Source organism: Puma concolor, chromosome A2, assembly GCF_028749965.1.
Source record: "Puma concolor isolate L17-30 chromosome A2, mPumCon1.1.hap2, whole genome shotgun sequence".
Classification (NCBI taxonomy): Eukaryota; Metazoa; Chordata; class Mammalia; order Carnivora; family Felidae; genus Puma; species Puma concolor.
Window position 1 is genome coordinate 3,904,411 of NC_141668.1, and position 17,249 is coordinate 3,921,659.

The window sequence follows — 17,249 nt, forward strand, 5'->3', positions numbered from 1 at the left end:
ATCCCAGTGCCCCTGAAACCACACACCCTCACTCCTCACAGATGTAAAGGGTGGGGGGGGGGGCGGCAGAGGCCCTGATGGGTAGATCCCACCTGCACTGCCCTTCCAGCGGCTGGCAGTGCTGCAGGTGTCTGGGGCCCACTGGGTCCTCTCAGGCATGGAGAGCCAACTGGGGGGGCGGGGTGTGCAGTGGCTTTTCACATGCACTGCAGACCCCTCTCTCTCCCGGGACTTGAACTGGATGCTGAACTTGGAAACCTGGGCACATCAACTCACATCCCTCCTCCTTAAGTAATCACAGCAGAAAACGTGCTTTGGTGAGTCTTTTGGCTCTAAGTGTTCTCAGGCACTTGGACTACTTCAGTGCAGGGGTCAGAGAGCTCCCCACGCCCAGCGATGCATCTCCTTATTATGGGTTGCATCATCTCTATCTAATTGCGTGCACTTTGGCCCCATCTGACAGCTCCAGAACTCCACGTGCTTATTAGCACGTCTTTGGACGAAGGATGTAGCTTTCCCACAGCTCTCTGATTACCCCTTCCAAATGTGCTCGTGACGCAGACCCTCTCCCGATTGGAGGGCTGCTGCGCCTTCTTCCTCGTTCTTAAACAGCTCAGCCCAGTTCGGGGTGGGCAAGAGAGCACTCACGACACATACGTGCAAGCCAACCCTTGTCTGACAACAGAAAATAAAACGGCCAATCTTCATTTTGCACAATTTGTTGATGGAGACTTGAGTCAAAGTGTCAGCACAGCCTTGAGCCGCCAGGCCACTCAGCTGGGCGAAGCAGAGGGAATAGGGATCAAACAGGGGTGGCAGTCTCTGGTCTCAGCCCCCTCGTCAGTGCAGTTAAGTCCTGACTGTATTATAAAAATGGACGCTAGAGACAGGAAACGAGCCCCGGGCTAAGCACCCAGGCACAGTTCCTCTAGCAGAAACTGAGCGTTTTGGTCTGGGAACTTTAGTATTCCGCTAATGACATACTATTCCAAAATACTCTGAGTTGACTTTCCACCTGCCAACGGTCACGGAACCATGGAAAACCAAGCTGCGATCTTTTGCTTTCGCTTAAATTGCAAATTAGGTGATAGGAATTTCTAATCAAAACCAACTTATCACCTTCTTGAATTTATAGGAATCTCTTCTTCCCAAAGATACGCATTTTTCCCATTGGGACCTTCTTTTCTACTACTTTTGCTGATAACCACAAAAAGAGCCAGCAAAAAGAGTCGTGCGTAGGAAATGTATATTTCACTCGCACTTATTTTTAAATTCAGACAAAATATTACAAACGCTAGACACTGACATTTAAAGCAGATCCTACAAAAGTAAAGCCTGCTGTTTCCCTAATAACCGTTTCATCTTCTCAACTACAGTCTTGAGTTGGAAGAGCCAACTTCCACTGTTCAGAATCAAATAATAAAGAAAATCCCAAAAAGGAGAGAATCTATTTGCAGACAGTCGTGATCAACCACGTACGAGGTTCAGAGCACTAATTTTAGAACCTTTCAATTTCAGAAGAAGTCCTGAGAACACGGTTAAAGGAACGTGATTATTCAGACAGAAGCAAAGAGAGATTTTTCAGGTAGGATACCATTCGTTCACTCGTCATATGACAAATACTCACCGAGAACCTTGGGGGCACCAGGCACTGTACCGGGTGCCTGGATACATCAGAGGACAAACCAGCCACAGTCCCTTATGCTAGTTCAGCCAATGTCCTGATGGGGGCTGTAGAGGGCGGGGGCCAAAAATAACACAGGCATAAAAAGAAAATTATATAATTTTCTGGAAGATGATAAACACCTTCCACCTGAGCAGGGTAGGGAGTATCAGGAGTGATGCAATTTTGAATGGGGTGGGCAGTGTAGAGTCTTTGAGAAAGTAGCACTTTAGCAAAGACCGGCAGGACACCTGGGAAGAACGTTCCAGCAGGTGGAACGGCCAAGGAGAAGACCACAGGGTGAGAGTGGGGAGGCACATCGTCGCAGGCCCTTCGTTCATTGTAGGAACCTTGGCTTTTACTCTGAGAGAGAGAAGTGAGGGGCCCTCGCATGGTTCCCAGCGCAGGAGTGGCTGGGCAGCTCTGACTTGGGGCAGAGGATGCTGAGGGCAGCTCTCCTAGTGAGGTCAGAGCGAAGGTGATGCCCTTGACCTGCCTGCCATGAACTGGGTGGGCAAGACCAAGCAGATCTTGGATGATGATGGGCAAACCTTTCCTGGAAGCCCATTAAAGTAGGAAGATGGGTGTCTGTAAGAGGAAGTGGGAGACACTGAGGGCCAGCAATGACCACTCAAGGTCCTTTCCTGCTTCAGAGACACCACAATGAGCCCCAGGAGCAATAAAAGGCTCGGAAGGCAAGACTGCTTTCTCCCCAGCTGTGGTGAAAGACAAGACCTGTTGGAGCAGAGGTGCCACGAGAAAGACCATGGGGAGGCGGGCACGGGAGCATTAGGATTCTGCTCAGGTGTTCTCCTTGTACCTGTGCAAACAACAGCCCGGCTGACTGATGTGATCCCGTCAAAGCCGCAGGACATCAACGAGGAAGCATAGCAGTGATTGAGTATTCAGTGAGGCCAGCAGCCCAACAAGGAAGCCAGATGCCCCGGCTCATCACAGCCAGCTCCCGTTTCTATAGAAACGACACCCCTGTCTCTCATGGCACCCCCCTCTCCTTTTAATAGATAACCCGTCATTCGGGGGCTGAATTTGAGAGAAGCTCAAAAATCTAGAAGAAAGGAAGAGAAATTCATGACACTTTCCCACATACAAAATGGCGGTTAAATGACCATAGGCAGGATGCTAATTGGGGAGAAAGATACTGGGCTACAGCTAGATGTTTCTGCTGACTTTTCCTATTATTCAGATGAAGACACGTACCTCTCCGTTCCCACAGAGCAAATAACCTCATCCTGAATACACCAAGACAGAAAAGCGTAGCGAATGCCAAGGGCAGAGTCAGGGACCGAGACTGTTCTCCACACCGAGAACCTTCAGAGCCTCCCCCTGTGAACCAACCACCACTTCCCTGACTTGGAAGGTTTCCCGTCAAGGACCCAGAGCCTCGGCTCTAAGGCTGGCCCTCGTTGACACCCTGCAGGCCTGTGCTGGCTTCCACCATGGCTGTTTAGTGTCCTACCTAGCATCCCTCCAACTGCCCAGTCCCTGCACCCCTAACCCCTGCACACTGCCAGCATGTGCACCTGTCTTTCAAGGAATTGTTCCCACTTGCCCCCCAAATAAAGTAAGTGATGGAACAGGTAAGACTCATGCCCTACCACATCTGCAGTCCTCCCCAAAGGAATTTCTGATTCATCGTCTTTGGGAACTAAAAAGTTTGACGTGAGACACAAGAAGGCAGGGTGAAACTACCCACCCAACTTTAGGAAGTGTTGATTCTGGCCGGGGAGATGATGTAACCGAGGTCCAGAAATGAGGAACAGACCACCCACATCAACACTCGCCCCCTGCGCTCCTCGGCTCCAACCAGGTTACTCTGTGGTAACACAATCTCCGTGTTTACAGACCGAAGTGCACAGCTTTCCCATTGAGCAGCTGCTCTCTGAAATACCCCTTGTTTCCATGGCAAAAGGAAGGTGAGTACAGAACCTGCCCATGCTGGTTCTGGAAGCTTCCATTTTGCAAGTGCTCCCGGCAACCGCCATTCCCGGTTCCCCAGCCAAAGTAAGGCATGGCCACACCGCCGTCTAAGGGAGCAAGGGGACACAATCCCCAGAAGCATCTGCAGAGCCAAAGTGAAGACCCCTACACCCACCCACGTGAGAAGCCAGCCCTCTTCCAGCACTTAGCCAAGTGCCCATTTGAGAAAATCTAAACCAACTCGACTTCTCTGCCCCCGTTCCTCTGCTCCCCACCTTGTGGCGACCCTATCCATCCTTCCACCTAACCGCTATCCGCACAGAAGCTCTACCCGAGCCCACACTCCTGCTGAAGGTCTGTATGGCTGGCAGCACATGCTGGCGAGAGACGGAATGCGAGTGAGGAGCCACTAACGGGTGCGCTCACCTGGGATTCGGCAGCTCCCCCGCAGCACGGTGCCCTCACACTTAGCAATGGAGAGCAGACGTTGGCACACGGGAAAAGACCGATGTGCATGATGAGAAGGACCCAGGAACTCACCTGCGAAAGCAGCTGGGTATTCTATGATGCAGCCCAAGTGTCCTAGAACACTACAGCCATCCCCTCTATGGATATTCCTGAGAAGATCTGTAAAGGTGGGTAGAGAGGGAAGTGCTCCCTGAGGCAGGAACAAAATGAGAAGGGAAGACAGGGGACCACGTGGCTTCATCTACAGCTCTGTCCTTCCTCAGACGCTATGGCAATGAGGGTTGGTGAGCAGAAGCCATGGGGAAGCACAAGATGCTTGTGGAAGCATCTTTCCACAAGAACAAGAGTGTGGCATGAACATGGGGAAGCGAAAGAAAGCAAGAAAGTAGGCGGCCATGAAGCAAATGTTTAGTCTCTAAGATCAGATGCTTAATGGACAGATTCAGAGCTAAAAAGGGGGGCGCCTGGGTGGCTCAGTCGGTTAAGTGTCCGACTTTGGCTCAAGTCATGATCTCACGGTTTGTCGGTTCAAACCCCACATTGGGCTCTGTGCTGACAGCTCGGAGCCTGGAGCCTGTTTCAGATTCTGGGTCTCCCTCTCTCTCTCCCCCTTCCCTGCTCATGCTCGCTCTCTCTCTCTCTCTCTCTCACACACACACAAAAATAAAATATAACAATTAAAAATTACAACCTGAAAAGAAAGCAAAGAAACCAGTGCACTCAGGAAAAGAGAAGTGTCCCAACATCCTTCCCACTTATTCCTCCAATATAACACACAGCTGAGCCCACCTCACCACATCCTGTTTGACACCAACTTTATCAATTTTTCCATTAAAGTCAAACTTAGTACAATCAATGCCAGACTGCCTGTACGCCAAGTGTATCCCTGAATAGCTGACTGTGTAATGGCTGAAATTGAGAAGCTGGGACAGAAGTCTGGAGTGGCTACGGATTGTCAAGGACCCAAGATGTGAACACTTACCAGGCACACAGGAGACAATCTATGCAGATGACTGCTCAGTACAGGCGGTAACTCAGCACAAGTGTCACATTGTGGCCACTGTCGACCCCGACCTGAAACAAAGGACCGGAAGGATCTGGAAGATCCCTTGAATTCCCATCATGTACATTTCTAACCACAGGTACAACATTCAGCAGATGCCAGATGAATACGGAGCCCTTGAGTTCTAATTCCTTTACCAACTTTTCCTACTGCCACTCCGTATAGCAATATGCCTCAGCGTGAATTATTCCACTGACCCATTTGCTCTGTTACGAGCAGAGGAGGACTATATGTGCTCACTTTTTGCTGTCGTTCTGAAATTGACATTTTTGTATCATTTTAAATTTTGTTGCATCTTTTTACATGTCAGATGATTGCTCACACAAAAGAAAGAGAGAAAGAAAGAAAGAAAGAAAGAGAAAAGAAAAGAAAAGGAAAGGAAAGGAAAGGAAAGGAAAGGAAAGGAAAGGAAAGGAAAGGAAAGGAAAGGAAAGGAAAGGAAAAGAAAAGGAAAGCAAGGCATCTCTAGTAATTGGACCGTTCACACTGCAGTGGACCCCCTCTTGGGGCCGTGAACACCCACAACTCTAAAAGCTTTCAAGAAGAAATGGGAAAGGATCACCTGGTGGTTCACTTGGTTAAGCATCTGACTCTTGACTTCGGCTGAGGTCACGATCTCATGGTTGGTGGCATCGAGCCCCATGCTGGTCTCTGCCCTGGAGCCTGCTTGGGATCGTCTCTCTCCCTCTCTTTCTGCCCCTACCCTGCTCTCTCTCTCTCACATACACACACAAAATAAATAAACTTGAAAAGAAGAGATAACTTCACCTCTCACGACTGTTTTAGAGCTTTCTCATTTTTATTTCTTTTTATTTTTTAACGGGATTTTGCATGAGGCATATGAAAGGTTTGAATAAAGTTTAGAAAACTGAGTGTATTGGAGAAAATTATTAGGGAGACAGGAGGCCAGTGTTTTCCCACCTTTAATGTCTGCCGAATCCCCTCCCCTTATACGATGCCCTTTATTTGTAGTTCTTCCAATGCTCCTTTAGTCCCTTCCCACTCCCACCCCTGCTGGCAGGTGCCACCTTGAATGCATCCAATATACAATGCATGAAATATGATGGATACACACAATTATATAAACATATCCAGGACGATACAACAAGGTTCCCACTGATCCCCAAAAGCTGCTGTAGTAATTCCAGTAGCTCTGTCTCTAACGTAAGTCTTCCCAAACAGTAAACAACAGAAGACAGAAAAAATAAGTTGGTCTTCTCAATTCCAAATTAAGTCTTCCCAAACAGTAAATAACAGAAGACAGAAAAAATAAATTGGTCTTCTCAATTCCCAATTGGAAAAGATACCTATATCCCCATTCCATTTTGTTTTTTTTTTTTTTTTTTACGTAAACATGTTAAGATTGACCCAAAATTATGTGAGGTAAAAGTTGAGATCAAAGAAATCCAAGCACTGTAGGAAGTTTACACATTGATTTTTACAATGACTGTGAGGCCCTGGAAAATCCTTAAGTTCCCTCTGAATGTAAAAAAAAAAAAAAAAAAAAAGTGTGTGTGTTTCACTTCCATCAGGCATATTGCCGGAATGATCTTAAAGTCTTCAAGCTGTTCATCTACATGTGCAGCATGAGTGAAAGGAAGTTTGTTTTTTTTAAGTTAAGCACTGTTTTAGGCCCTGAGAACACTGCGTCTGTAGCTACCCGAGTCTCCGTCTTCCCGGCACCCCTACAAGGTTCCGATCCCTGCCTTGTGCTCACGTACAGCATCTGTCCCCAGTGCCTGCTGCACAAGCCACCGTCACCTCAGATGTTCTGATTCTGGGAAGCAGGATTTTCCCTACCTGGAATTCTACCATCTGGACCTTCCAGGCCACATTGGCTTCCAGTCTCCCTGCAAAATTACATCTATGTCTGTATCTTTATAGATATAGATCTTTATAGATCATTTGTGGGGCAAAACTGAACATGTCCTGTGCTCCAAACAGATCTGGATGATGCTGGAAAGACAGCAAGAAATATAGGGAGGAAGAAAAATAAATCTATGGGGGGAAACATGTCAAACAAGTTGGAGCAAAATCTTAGACTACTATGGAAAAACTGTTTTTCCCTTCAGCAATTAGCACATCCATTTGGAACCTAATTAATTTAAACTGTTAGATTTCATAATGTTCATACTTTTTAAGTCCAATGATACAATTAAGTTCATTCCTCCACTCAATTATGGTACCACAGAGCATACTGAGAAGAACGCAGGATAGGACGGAAGGCTGAGTTTCTCTGAGGAGCACAAGTGACTTGCCAAATGCTATTCACATAATTACCTGGAGAGTTCTCATTTGTAAAATTAGATGCTATCAAATTTTAAAATGTTCTATTTCAGATAATTTCCCAATACTAGATGATTCTAAAGATAAATGTCCCAAAAGTCATTAATGAGAAAGGCTGACTTTCTCTCTCTTTTTTTTTTTTTACATGTACATAAAATCAAACTCATGTGATTAAATAAAAGCAAATCATAACAGCACATGGGCACTCAATGCCCTTAACACCAAATTTATTAAGCAGAATTTAATTTCGAAAGGATTATTATACATATTATTTTTATAGGCAATGCTCTATGAAAGGGATCAATATTGTATATTGCACAGAGGCATTCTGCATGCAGTTGATAAATGCATTGTTATCATCAGAGTAATTAAAAGGAACAGGGTTATATACAATCAGCATGTACATCTTACTCAGCAACTCCTGCCAGTTGCTTGCAAAAATTAAACTCATTAATCATTCTGACTCTACGGGAGAAAAAGCTTTAGGTACAAAATTAAAAAGCTCTATTTCATGAAGAAGAAAAAAATGTCCAAAGCCAACATCTCGAGAAATTCCTGTCTACACAGTGATGCTAGAATGTTAATCTCATGTACGAAAATGAGTTGATCCCCTTTTCAAAAATATAAATTAATATGATGTTACTCTAATGCTTCAGACCTCCTTAAATCTGCAGGAAACGCAGACAAGTAAATTATTTAAGAGCGGGTGCCGGCAGCACGAAAAAAGCATGCCAAATAGAGTATGCTTCCGTGTCCACCTCAAGACGTCTTAGCGCCACACAGAATTCAAATCCACTGAGAAGGCATAATGTTCACTTTCCACAAACAACTTTGGCTTTAAGCAAACACACACTTTGGTGACTGGCTCTAGAGACCAAAGGCTTGTTAACACACCGAAAGCTGTTTGTTATCATTCACAGTTGACAACTGACTCATGCAACGGAAAAGTAGTTGGGTTTACCCTTATTAATTTTTCAAGCCCACAGATCAGCTGTTTGTTAGGGTTCTCCTCCCTAGCCAAGGCGACTATGAAGACACAATGAGAATACTTATAGCGGCACTTTAAAAACAAAATCAAGGCGTAGTGCAGAGGCAAGGTATTTTTGATGCTATATCTGGCTTCACCCATGGTTCAGCGAGCACTGACTTTGCTTATGTCATGAGTCTTACTTCCTTCAATCTAGACAATTTCCCAATTATGACTACATTCTCTGTGCTGAGACAGTAAGCAAAATTTTATATAATTTTGTTACAGATGTATCATAATTTCAGCAAATTCTTTACAGACACAGAATTATATTTTTAAAACTTGAGTGATTATTCACTTTACCAAAACATTGACAGCGAGACTGCTTTAGGTAGTAAACACTTCCTATGCATTTAAAATATGTTCTGAAGTACAAAAGCTAAACTTTTCAGGACAAGTACTATGTCCAGCAGAGTGCTAAGACATAGTTTCATATGGCATTAAACTCATAAGGGGACCTCAAAGCTTATCTGGTGAAACATCTAATATAAAAAAAAAAAGAAACAAAACCATAGAGAAAATGTCATTTTTACATGATTGCATACGTGGTACACCATGCTGGGATACGGATGAAATGGCAATACTATCACAACAAATAAAGAGATTAGGAAGAAAGGTATCTAGAATAAGCAGACGTAAAGAGAGGAGGAATGTTAGGGATACATTCCGTGCAGCTGTCTTGTCGCCATCGCAAAAATGATGTAATGTCTAGTTGCTTGACATGTGGAAAAAAAGCTCAGAAGAGAGATCAAGATGGTCACCATCAAGGTCCTTCTAATTCTACAATCCTATAAAACAGAAAAGAAAAACACCTTCAGAAGAAATGCGAGGGGATGCATATTAGAGGAAGGAAGCTACTTAGCTATCTTCTAATACAGAAGATGGAGGATAAGCTCGGCTCCCTGTACCTTCATTCTAATTTACCTGAAATCTAATTTATCTTTAGAAAGCATGAAAGGTAAAGAATAGAATGGTGGAGGACAAAAACTGGGGAGCATAGGTTCTCCCACCCTCCTACATTAAGAGTAGGAGGATTGATGTACCCAAGAATTCAAAGACCGAGTTCAGAAAGAAAGAGACAGGACAGGAATGCAAGCCGCATCAGGAAAGACATGCAATGCAAAAGTCGGAAATGCAGGGTGGTGGTCACCAAGACCAGGAGCTGTAACAACAAAGGCTGAAGAGGAATCACACAGGGCAGACTCCTGATGACGTTCTCTGTGTGCAGCTTCCTCAGTGAGAACGGTAAGAATCAGAGTCTGCCACCAAGAAAGACAAGGAAAAGAAGACTGTTGGTGATATGCAGGTGGCATCAGTTGTAGACTACTTGATTGAGAAGTTGGACTAGAAAACAAGAAAGAAAAACAGGACAGTAGCCAGACCTGGCAGTAACAGACCAGTGAGGATGGTCTTTGTGTCTGTTTGCAGGCAGAGAAGAAAGAACTCGTAGAGAAGGGTAATATCAAGGGATAATGTTATTAGTAATAGCAACAACATATATTCACCGAAACGGGACGAATTCCACTGCTCGGCATGTAATAGGACCTACTTTGTAGGCACTGCCGTTATGAGGAGTGAGATGGCGATTCCACCCGTCTCCTCAAGTCAAAGGTCATTTGGAGCTTCATGTGATATACCCCACGGATGATCTGTAGATGACGACACTGAGCACTGTCAAATCAGTCACGAGAAGAATGGGACCGAATCGGTAGTTGAAAGTTTTCGTCTTTTCCTCACATATTAGGAAAACGATGTGAAATTAAATATTTAGAAAATTAACACTGGGGCAGAAGAACAAACATAGGCAGGGTAAAGAAACATCAGATCTGTACAGCCAAACTACTTAAAACATTAAAATCGACAAATACCCATCAAAAATTCACAGGATGCTGACATCGTAGCAGTGAAAACTCAAGGTGGAGAGAACAATGGGCTGGTTGCTGGAGAACAAGCCTCATGCTGAAGATACCGGATAATGAAATTGGCCCTGTCAGGCTGACAGACATCGTGAGTCAGGGGACTGATGCTCAGCGCCTGCTTTGGCCAATTTGCTGTTTCAAAATCCCGTTTGTCATCGTGTTTGTATTGTTAGGAAATCACGTGTCAACGAACATGAAGAATACAGGAACATACTAATGGGGCCTCAACAAGACTACTGCCTAAGCCCTACGGAGTCCTTTAAGGAATAAAACAAACAAAAAACAAAAAACATGCAAGCAGGGGCGACACAAAATCCAGTATTTTAAAATCAGTCACAGTCACAATTTCCTATTGGAAATTACTTAAATTCCATTAGAAGTCACTTCTTGCAACATTTCCTTTAAGAGTCAACTTAATTTTTAAACCTACAAAATGAATTTTAAATCAAAATGGCTATTGATTCCTCAGAGGGGTTACCCAGGTAATTGACTTTATGTTTAAATAAATTTAAGATTGATGAGGAAACTCCAATAGAAAAGGTATTCTGGTTTTATTTCTATTTCAGAGCTAACCTCACATCCCAGAACTGACCCACCCAGCCAAAGCAGGCTTTTCTCTGGTTCCGTGGCGGGGGTGTGGTGGTGGTGGGGGCAGGGGGTTGTGCAGATAGGAAATGCAATACTAGTTAATTACCAGCTGTACAATCTCAGCATTTGATTCATCTCTACTAAATCTTGTGACTACCCTAAGTTTTATTTTGGTGGAAATTACTTATTTTTAATCATATTCAGGCATGTGTGCATATACACAGAAGTCAAGAATGGGACTTTACTTCCCCCTTTTTGGATGGAGGGACAAGAGGCACAAGGCCCACTGGATTTTAAAGGCATGCTGTTTATCATGGTCTCCGTGACCATGGCGGGAAAGCTGTTTGTGTACCACGGAACAGCTTTCCCTGACTGACAAGCCACAGGAGGGCTATAAAGGCCACAGGCTCTAGTGTGAGGATGTGCAGAAGGGGGGCCGCGGCCATGCTTCAGCACCTCGGACAGCTCCCACGACCCACAGCCCAGCTCCCCAACTGCTGAAATCCAGGTCGTAAAAGGCAGGGCCAACATGCAAAGAGTAATCCGTGATTATGATTCCATTATTATATACGTTCCTAATTACATGCACGTCTTCAGGTTTACGTTTGGGTGACAAAACGACTGCTCTCAATTCTTTCATCTTGACAAAGCTGGTATCAAAACAGCAGTTTTTACATCTATCTTTTTAAACTAGTAGTATCTCAAGCAAAATGCACCTGCCGTTCCTGGAGGAAAAGCGTTTTAATATGTACACCTATCTTTCTGTAAATTTTAGACATAACTTTTCCAAACTGAATAACATTTCTGAGAAAAGCTTTCAAGAACTTGATGCCACATTTAGCTGTGTCATTGATCTCATCATACATTTTAGATATATACATATATTTATACGTACTTCATAAGGACACTATATGCACGTACACTATGTTTATACCTGCACCTACACATCACACACACACAATTCTGAATTTTCCAGGAAAAAAACACTGGTGTCGGGTCTTCCTGAATTTAAGTCAGATACACAGGTCAGAGCCACATCAGCAGAAATCCTCTTCAAATGTTAGGTCCCCAATTTGCTCCCCAGTTCAACCCTTTTGCTCATCTGAGAAACGGTGCTAGGCATATATCAAACCGAAAAGAAGGAACTATAACCAGATGCTCCAAACTAAGAAGAAAGAAAAAAAGAGAGGAAGATGGGTGGAGATCATCAGAAACAAAATTCAGAAACCACTGCCTTTCCTTCCTCCTGGCGCCACCTAGAGCCTATCCAATGGAAACCGCCCTGTTCTCACTCCAAGCATAACAATTCAACAGTTTTAAGTCAGACTTAAGGCAAAAAGTGCATAATTTCTGTCTGCATTGCAGTTCAATTGTCTTCCCCAAGATTCTCAGTAACTAAATCCTCCAGAATTTTTCACCAGCCGCCCAAAAACCCCTCCTCAGAGACTTCTAGTTCCTTGAACCAGATGCCTGAAGAATCCACACATCTCCCGCAGGACCTGACCCACTGAAGTGAGGGACATCTCTCTGCTTGCTATCTGTGTAACCAGGGGAGTCTGGAAATGATCCAGAAGAAAATAGGAAGGTTGCGTGCAAAATCTGATACAGGCTGTGGTGTGTGCATGCGTGTGCGTGTATGGACACAGACTGCACTTGCCACAAACTTCTGTCATCCCTATCAGTCTTCACACTCTCCCTCCGTAAAACAAAAAATGACCAGTGACAACAACAAAACCTCAGTGGCTTTTTTTTTTCAGAATTGTCCCTGTGAAAGCCCTTCCCCCCAACCTTGCACTATTAACGAGAAACCAAATGGTGAAGCAGTGGGACCTGAGACAAGACATGTTTGAATGACCTAACAGCCTGCTCAGGGCAGGGACCGGTACTGCCCTGGGTTGTCAGGGGAGGCTATCTGAGAGGCTTGTGTGAGGACCTGTGCCCAGGTGCACCCAGGTAGCAAACTCCTCCAAGGCACACGCAGCGGGTTCCACAACACAATGCACCCTGCTTATCCCCAGGGGCCGGAGCAGCTAAGCTATAGCTCTCCCTGTCAGTCCCAGAGCTTGTCTGGGATTTTTCTCTTTTCCCCGGGGAAGAGAACATCTCAACAAGGGCAGTTGCCTCTCTTTGTGGTCCTCCCCGGACATCTGAATAGCTAGAAGGGATCAGCAGAGGTGGCTGGACTCATCCATCTAAGCAGCCCGCTGGTGTCCAGCCTGAGTCATCGGTTACTAAGGTGATATGCAAATCCAACCTTTGAAACCCAGGCTTTCAGCCCAAGAAGAGTAGGAAACAAGCCGAAGAAGAAGTTTTCTCCTAACACAGGTCTAAGGTAGAGCTACTAGTCCAAGGCCGGTCGTCAGAGACAGGCAGGGCCTGACTCCCATCAGCAAAAATTGTGCCGGGCCCAGGGACAGGACGCTGGGCCTCGGATGCTAGTGTTTTGCACCCCCTGCCAAAAGGAAATCACCACCCACACGATCCGCACTGGAGGGGAAAGTGGCCTGGAGAGGGAAGAAGTGCAGGCCACGTGAGTAAAGGGACAGCAAGAAGGAGGTGAGGAGGGCGCAATGCATAGATTGTAGTGACAGGTGGGAAGCCTGGGACTTTATCTTCCCCAGTCTTAAAGCAGGGGGGGTAAAAAAAAGGAAGGGAGGGAGGGAAGGAGGAAGGAAGGAAGATCAAGTTGTAATCGCAGACTGGTTGAACTGTCGCCTTAGGACGCATACCCCTGTACAGTGACAACAGACACCCACACACCCACTGCCACCCCCAGCCTGCCCCCATCCCGGCAGCCCAGCCCCGCAGACGCTGCTCTCTCAGGCACCAACTCCCGGCCGCCGCCGCTGCAGACCGAGCCCCGCTTCGGGACGGCGGTGACCGAGATCGGCGCCGGCGCCGAGGAGCGAGCGCTCCCGGGAGGCAGAGAGGAGGGGAGGGGAGGGGAGCCGCGAGGGCGACCCCGACCCTCGCAGATGCGGAGCGCACGCGGCTCCCCGAGCACTCGGCCCCAAGCCCCGCGCCGCCCCCCACCCACCAAGATGCTCTTACGTCCTCGTCGTCACCGTCGCTCCGCGCCTGGTACTGGAACCGGGGCCGGCCACCCGCGCCGCCGCCGCCGCCGCCGCGCTCCCGGGGCACCGCCGCGGGCGCGGGGACTCCGAGGGGCTTGGGCCCCGCGCCGTCCTCCTCCGGCCCCTGGCCGCCCAGGAGGTGGCTGGCCTCCGGGGGCGCCGGGAAGGAGCGCGAGGTGTTGATCTTGCCCGTGAACCTCTGGTAGAGCGAAGCCATCGGTGCCCGCGCCCTCGCCGGCTGCCCGGGGGGGCGTTCTGCGCCGCGCCTTCCCCTCTCGGGGCCCCCGCTCCCCACCCCCTCCGGGGGGGAAAGGGAAGAAGCCGCAGAAGAAAGGGAAGCGGCAGCCGCCGCTCCTCCCGCGCGCCACTCTCAAGTCGCCGCCGGGCGACTGCCTGGCTCGGCTCCTCCGCCCCCTCCCCCGGCGGCTCGGCGGAGCCGGGGGTCTGGGGGTGCGATCGCTCGCTCGGTCCTCTCCGCTTTTTTCAACTCCCTACCACGGCCACGGCCGGCCTAGTCAAAGGCACCGGAGGAAGGAAAAAAAAATCCCCGGAAAACCATAAAGGGAGGGAAAATGCCTAGGCCCCAGAATTGGCACCACCTAGAGACGGGAGAACAGCCAGCGCGGATCTCCGCGCTCCCCCACCCCGGCCCCTCCGCGCGGCTCCTCCTCCCCCTCCCCACCGGCCCCTCCGCGCGGCCGGGTAATGGCGCCCGGGCGGCGGGGGGCTGGCGGCGCAAGCGGGGTGGGGGTGTGGGGGGGCACGGGGGGTCGCGGGGGCGGGCCGGGGACCGGGCGGGGGCGTGAGCGCGCCAGGGGCTCAGGGCGCTCCTGGCCCCGCCGGAGGTGGCGCCCCCGGGTGCGCGGGAAGAGAGCGCGGAAAACGCGGGGGGCTAGGGGTGGGGAGCGGGCACTGAGGAAGAGCTGAGCCCCGAAGGCGCCCATCCTCGGCGTGGGGCTGCGCCCTGGGTGCACACGCTCGAACCCCGCGCAGCTGCAGCCTCGCCCCCCTCCGAGCGCTCCCCCTCGGGGTTTCCTTCCAGCTTTCCTCGCCTAACTTGCAACAACAGCGGCCAGGACCCCTCGGGCCTGGGGGGCCTAAGTGGGGAGAGGGACGGCAAACAGCAGGGCTGGAAGGGAGGGGCTCAGACACACGGCTTTCTAAGGAGCCCTCGTTGCTTCCCAAACCAAGCTCGTCTCCGAAAACAGATTCATTTTCCTCCCCCCCACCCCCACCCCCCCGGGCTCAACAAGAAGGGAAAGGCAGGGTCATGGAAAGCGAGGCAGGGGAGGCCTGGTGGAAGGCTCCAGAGCAACTCAGTGGAACGCTCCTCCCTACACATCCCAACCCATTGGTGTCCATCGCGAACTCCGTTTTCATGTTCAGTAAACAGAGGCAGAGGCTGAGGCTTCAGGGAGGCCAGCAACTTCTCCAAAGCTTGCTCCGCCCCCTCAGCCTCCGACTGAGAGGAAGGAACCGGGGAGAAACCACACCAAACAGGGCGCCAGGCTCCGGGTGCGCATTCGCGCGTCTTGCTGCAGTAAGACGTGCTCCAGCGCCCCTGTGTGGAAACACACCAGCATGCCTGCGCGCCGGGCTCCGACTCCAGGCGCAGGCTGCTTTCTCCCCGCCCTTCCCTGGGGCGGATTGCTCCTTCGGGCCTCTGGGAATGTCTCCCTCCTTCTCGAATCCGCGCCTCCGGCTTTCATGAGGATCTGGGGGCTCCTCCTTCTCGTCTCGTCCCCACACCCCCTTCCCTTTTGTTTGCAGCCCCTCGAGATGGGACAGATCGGTCCCAACTTGAGCTTCAGCCAAAACTCGGGCCTGAGACTCCGAGGGGAGGGGACCGTTTGCACCTGCCCACTTTGCGGTGCCTTCCACACCATCTTCATGTTCACATTCTTCCTGGACTCAGTGGTGGCCCCTGCTCCACCTGGGTTTTCATAACTGTTTGATCTACGTTTGGGGGGTGGGGAGGGGAAGTCGAGGCCGGGGCCAGTGAGGCCATATATCTGGCTCATCAGCCTTTGTTGAGTCTCAATCCAAGGGGATCTCCTGGCATCACTGCCCTTGCCCAGATACCCCTGAGAAAGCCGTTGCCTGGTCCTGAAATTGCTTCTTCCCAGTGTCCTTAACTAGGGGGGAGAAACCGGATGCCAGTGAATAAGCCTCCTGGGAGAACATACCTTCTGGTCCCTTCCACACTGTCCCCAAATCTCAACCCAGTGGGTAGCCTTGTTTGAATTAGAATTTATACCACACCCATCCTCTGCTTAACCCACTTTGGTTTCCCTCCGCTATGAAGAAGAGGGTGATTGCGAAAGTAGTTGAAAGGCACATTTTTCCTTAACAAGCAAAGCCAAAATCCCAACAGCTAGAGGTGCCCTGAACCAGCCAAAGGCCTACGGTTCAGGCAGATGTCCCGCCCACAGGTCCAGGGTGGCAGAGTGCGTCACTGGCCCCACATCACTTTGAAGACAGAGGCAGCAATTACTATGAAATGAAACTTTAAAAGTCATCACATTTAGATAAATAGGAAACCTTGCTGTCATCCCCCCTCCCCCGGCCCCAGCTGTGCTTTTGATGGGAGGAAGCTGCCTTTCCAGCAGGACTTGAAAGGAAGGTTCATGCTGCTCCCTGAGGCATCCAGGTCCCGGACCGCCACTAAATGCCACTAAATATAGACGCTGCTAGGGGTTTACTTTTGTAATATTCCTATAAAATATGCATGTATTTATTCACGCAGACTGTGAGAAGTAGCATTGCATATTTCTTGTACTAACATTGTATACAAAATACAGTATTTATATGGAAATAGCGCGTGTATCACACACAATACTTCCTAGATGGATGCATATCGACGAGAACAGGCTGAAACTGAGGTACGGAAGGCACATGTGTCCCTCACTTTTAAAAATCACTGTCCAGTGATCTCGTAGGTATTCAAATTACAATCTGGTCAGCCTTAGAAATCCTAACTAAATGATTCAGACAACATAATAAGCAATGTTTATTTAAAATTACTTATAAAATGGGGTGCCTCGGTGGCTCAGTCAGTGGAGCCGCCAACTTCAGCTCAGGTCACGATCTCGCGGTTCCTGAGTTTGAGACCCACATCTGGCTCTGCACTGACAGTTCGGAGCTTGCTTGGGATTCTCTCTCTCTCTCTCTCTCTCTCTCTCTCTCTCTGTCCCTCCCCCACTCGCTCATAGCGCACTCTGTC

General features: G+C 48.7%; 1 protein-coding gene and 1 pseudogene across 3 annotated transcripts in view; one reads left to right on the top strand and one right to left on the bottom strand.

Moving 5' to 3' along the window:
- Positions 1-17,249, bottom strand: part of DPP6 (dipeptidyl peptidase like 6) — a 949,260-nt gene that overhangs the window by 701,007 nt on the left and 231,004 nt on the right. Inside the window, exon 1 of one of the 3 annotated variants that reach the window (XM_086685602.1) lies at positions 14,004-14,612. The exons of the other annotated variants lie outside the window; for them this stretch is intronic. Within the exon in view, the coding sequence (XP_086541728.1) occupies positions 14,004-14,243 (240 nt within the window). The 5' untranslated portion in view covers positions 14,244-14,612. Of the gene's footprint in view, positions 1-14,003; positions 14,613-17,249 lie in introns of those variants that run through there. 3 annotated transcript variants of the gene reach the window in all.
- On the top strand, positions 4,429-5,260 carry LOC112866996 (rRNA-processing protein FCF1 homolog; annotated as a pseudogene).